At 36.8% G+C, this 5,000-nt stretch overlaps 1 protein-coding gene across 1 annotated transcript in view; it reads right to left on the bottom strand.

The window, feature by feature from the left end:
* Window positions 1–2,682, bottom strand: part of LOC125313431 (protein Ycf2-like) — a 5,845-nt gene extending 3,163 nt beyond the window's left edge. Inside the window, exon 1 of the mRNA XM_048273171.1 lies at window positions 1–2,682. This exon is cut by the window's left edge and continues 3,163 nt beyond it. Within this exon, the coding sequence (XP_048129128.1) occupies window positions 1–2,387 (2,387 nt within the window). The 5' untranslated portion in view covers window positions 2,388–2,682.
* Between the last annotated feature and the right edge of the window lie 2,318 nt (window positions 2,683–5,000).

The raw sequence follows: 5,000 nt of genomic DNA, 5'->3' as shown, positions 1-5,000 counted from the left end.
ACTAATAGACCGAGGGATAAGTAATTCGACTCATTCACATCCAGATCATGAATGTTTGGAATCCATATTATGCAAGGAGACATTGCTTTTGCTAATTCGAATTGAAGGGTAATATAAAATCGGTCTATTTCCGGCATCATATCCATAGTTAGCGCATTCATCCTAGTTAGAAGCTCCAGCTCCGTATCAAGGTCACGATCAATATCGTCACTATCCTCAATATCGTCACTATCCTCAATATCGTCACTATCCTCAATATCGATATCATCAATAAGAAAACCTTTAGGCTTGTTATCCAGGAACTTGTTCAGAAATACTGTAATGAAAGGAACATAGGAGTTTGTCGCTAGGTATTTGACCAAATAGGATCGTCCAGTTCCTATAGAACCTATCACTAAAATACCCCTAGAGGGGGATAGGGCTAAGCGGAGCGAAAAGGGTTTTCCATGAGATGTGAAATGAAAACTATTAGCCCCACACGAGGTTTGTGAATAAGTGATTGTCTGATAATGAGCAAGGAATATCCGTCTTTCTGCTAAACAGAATGTATTGAACTCATAATTCATTAGATACTTTTTATGAATGTCAACTAAGTATCGTAAGTAAATTGCTCCCGGTTGTTCAATCATTTGATAACCAGAGTCATTCTTTGATAAATGATCACTATGAGTCAAACTCAATAGAATTTGATCAATCCTTTTTTCTGTCGTTAAGGTGGAAAACTGAACCAAGAATTCTCTTTCTTTATCATCAATCGAATCACTGTTCGCGACCCAGGATTCGATTTTATCATCAATCCAATCACCGTTCACATTTTTTCTTTTTCTTATCAATGAATAGATCTCTTTGCTTGTATGACTTAGATGTCTCGTCTTTTTCGAAAAAGTGATTCGATGGATGGGATTTGGTATGATACTTATGAGATCGATGAGATTGATATTCAAATATTTCTTCTTAGAACGTATTGATTTGACCCCATAAGCGGGACCACCACCCCATAGCATGTTGCCGCCAGAAGCAGAACCCCGTATTTCTTCTAGAGAATCTCTTAATTTTTCCAGAGCAACTAGAAAGAGATTCTTTAACCAGAAAGAATTCAGTTCAGATGTAGGGTACCTATCCAGAAGTTTTCGCAACTCCATCATGTATGATGGAATCATCCAAGATTTGACCTTTTCGAACTCTGTCTGTAACTCACTATAGGCTCGGGAAACAAAGAGAAGATGGGTACGAACGATATATGTAGCAACAAGAAGAAGGAAAAGGATTGAATAGAGGAACTCCCGAACATTTGGAGATCTCAGATGGGTCGATATCAATGGTGACTCATTATTTCGATGAATCATTTCTTCGGACAGAAGAAGATTATGTAAACACTTACTCGAAATCTCACTTATCAGATTCCATTGTGGAAGACAGAATTTTTTCTGAAGAATTTGCCATGATATATCTGATCCATGCATAATATCATGAAAAATGGATACAAATTTTGGACTGCTACTTAGTATCGGCAATAGGTCTGAAAAAGTATCTAAAAATATCCAATTTAGATATTTGTACCCTGTCGAGGTAAGGAACCATGGCATATATGTTTGGAATAGATTCCATTTGGAGAGAGTTGAAAAAGCACTATCTCGTTGAAAGGTTCTATACATCTGTCCTTTCTCAACGCATTTCTTTAGACAAAGACTCCGTTTTTTCCTCTTTTCGGATGGTAAATATTTCTCAGAACATGGAGTGTGAATCAAACCCATGTTTGAATTGAAATTGAGATACTGATACAAGTTCTTCCCTTCTGAATCAGATAGATTCATATCTGAAAGAGGTTGACAATAAGTTCTTTCAAAATTGACTATTTGTCCCTCTGTTAGAGGTGTTCCAGAAATGTCTGCGATCGAGTAAATAGCTCTACGAACTAATGGATCGGATCGAATTGCAAAATGGAAAGATTTGTACAAGTTAGACCTTTCGTCACCACTTTGTGGAAAATCGTTAGGTATGAATATGTTAGATACCTGTGACTCGATTGGTGAAATAGTATCTCTCTCCAAAAAAGCGTATTTTTTTTTACCGCCGCACAAAGAAAATATTTTGTTGCGAATGAACAAGATATTGAGGAATTGTCCATATGTAAAATCATAATTATTGATACGGGCCCTTTCCACATAAAAGGGGAATCTTTTGTTACAATAGAAGCAGAAGTGATGTGGATTATTCAAGAATCGAAGTCGATTTGCTTTATAAAAAGAAGATATCAATGAACTTCTATGAAATGGTTTCACGGGATTCAGCCAATTGTCTTGATCGTGGGATATCATTGAGAAATAGGAATCCGTGTTATCAAAAGATTTCCTGCGATTATTTCTAGTATGGAATGAGTCAATCATCCACTTTGGTATCTTATTGAACAAAAATGGTGATATTTTTCCTCCATTGATCCATAATTTCGATTTTTGGGAAGTATCATGATCATCCAATAATAATGGTTTCCATTTTTTCAAATGAACGATTTGAAGACCTATTGATTCTAACAACTGATTGCAGAGTTGATCATTCGGACCTTTCAATTCATAGACGTGGATCTCGGACCTATGAATGGGGGTATTCCCGAAACTCACAAAGAAAAAAGGAAGTGAGTTAGACAAAAAAGAAGAAACTTGGACAAAAAGAGAAGTAACTTGGACAAAACGAAACGAAGTGACTTAGACAAATCTTTTTGTCGATAACCTCAGACCAATCAATCGAATATTGATGAATACGTAATCGATCGAAGACTACTTGAAAACGGCTCTTCTGCTTAGAAACGAAATGTTCCAAATGTTCCTGGAAATTCTTGCTCCCATTGGACCATTTGTATCTATATGCATTAGGATCCCGATTCACGGATCTCTCGGTTCTAGAAATAAAAATAAGAGGATCGAACCATTTCTTCTGACTCTTTTTCAAATTCGATAAATGTCGGTTGATCGTATATTTCATTATAGTTCTATGATTCAAAGTATCATTTCCTATTTGATCCCTTTGAATTCCATATTCGAAGTTGCGATCGGATCTATTCATTAAAAAGAATCGATTCCATACATTTCTTATGTACCCATAGGTGCTATATTGATAGGTGCTATATTGGATTTGAATCAGATTTCGGATCCATCTATATTGATTGACTGCCTCCATTATGTTGTTGCTAGCAAATACCACTATTTTTGGTTTTGGATCTTCCAAATCATTCCCGCAGGAGATCCGGACCCATTTTTTTCTGATCCTTCGATAAAAAGATTCATTCTCTTCATAAAAAAGAGGAGGTAGAACCAATAAAGATTTCTTTTTCGATTCATCCCTGGAGTTGAATACCTCATTCAAGAATTGTTTTTGATCCAATACGTAAGAATCCATAGAAAAGGCAAATCCCTTATGATACACCAGATCCGGCTCGCTTATTGATAGAGTGAATCGATCTGCCATTTCTTGAAATCTCTCTTCTGATTCAAAATCGTGGTGTAACGTGTATCCCCCCCTGTTCCGGTCATGGAACAGATGAAATAAATCAAAAAATGTATTTTTGTTCAAGAATGAAATCTTATGGGAACTGTCCATATACAGTTCATCCTTCGGAACCATATCACATCCCGGATCTGATGAAATAGGATGAATTGAGACGGTATTTTGTAAATACGTAATTATCTTGAATATATTAACTATTTCTTTATTTTCCGATCGCCTGGAAGGGACAAAAGAAACATCTTGTTCTTTCTTCAACAATTTCTGATCTCTAGTGGACCTCTCAGTAGGATTCGAACCCAGATGAAGTTCTGACCATCTGTCAGAGAAAAAAGAAAGAATGGATCTTGTAGGATTCCCAAGAAATTCTTCGATTTCTTCCGGAAGCAGATGATTCTTCATCTCCTTCTCACGTTTCGTGAATAGCCGGGAATATCCAGAAAGGCATTTAGAGAATCGGTCTGATTCGAGCTCTGTTCGTTCCGTTTGAAGAAAGGAAGGATCCCAAAGAATCGATCTTTCTTTTAGTTGTTGAATCTCTCTTTGATTGATCAATGTGTGATATTCCGAATCCTCATTACTAATGGAATCGAAATGATCTCTGGATTGATCAGAAGATCCTTTCAATTGGCTAGAATCCGTTACTTGAACGAAACTAGATCTTGTAGAATCATATTGAATATTTGACGATACATTCCGTACCTTGCTAAAAAACCGATCCTTGTTTACCAACCACACATTGTCTAACCAAATCCAATTCTCTCTCGATATGTTCCTCAAAAAATCCGATTCGGGCGGATTCTTCCCCCAACTAACGAAGAGATCTTGGCGGAATTGCCACATATGAAATTGAGCACAATTTTGCAAAGAAATAGCCCACTTGTTTCTCGAGAAGAGATGGGAAATATGCTCAATATCATTTGATTGAATAGTTGACCCAGCTCCTTGTTGTTTGAAGAAACCCTCCACTTCAATTGGTATTTTTTCACGAAAAGCAAACATGAGATAACAAATCCAGTCTTTAACTAAGATTTCGAATAGCTGTCGCGAATTCAAGTTAATTATGTTTCGCCTCTTACTCGGAGAAAGACGATCAAAAAATTCCCAATCATGGTCCTTGCAGATCGGATCATCCATATAATATACAAAAAGAAACTCCAGATATTTGATATCTTTCTCTTTGAATGAGATCTCAATTCCAGCGACGGTTTCATTAGATATCTTACAACTCGAATCCCTCTTTTTTCCGATCCAGTTCCTCCACCACCGCGAACCCCAGTTAGATTCAGGCATGATACACTTTTTCGTTATTGGGAGAACCCAAGTACTCTCTTTCGGATCCAGGAAACAGCTCTCAGAGATCTTTTTTCCTTTTGGAAGATAGAGGAGCGAAACAATCAACCTATTGATATTGGAAGACCCAAAAGATTCTTCCAATGTATCATTTCTGGGTCCAATGGAATTCATAGGTATAGGAAGAAGCCCTGTCAAATAGAGATTTT

Source organism: Rhodamnia argentea, unplaced genomic scaffold, assembly GCF_020921035.1.
Source record: "Rhodamnia argentea isolate NSW1041297 unplaced genomic scaffold, ASM2092103v1 Rarg_v2.28, whole genome shotgun sequence".
In the NCBI taxonomy this organism is placed as follows: domain Eukaryota; kingdom Viridiplantae; phylum Streptophyta; class Magnoliopsida; order Myrtales; family Myrtaceae; genus Rhodamnia; species Rhodamnia argentea.
Note: the sequence above shows the minus strand (reverse complement) of the source record. Positions and strands in the feature narration are given on the sequence as shown.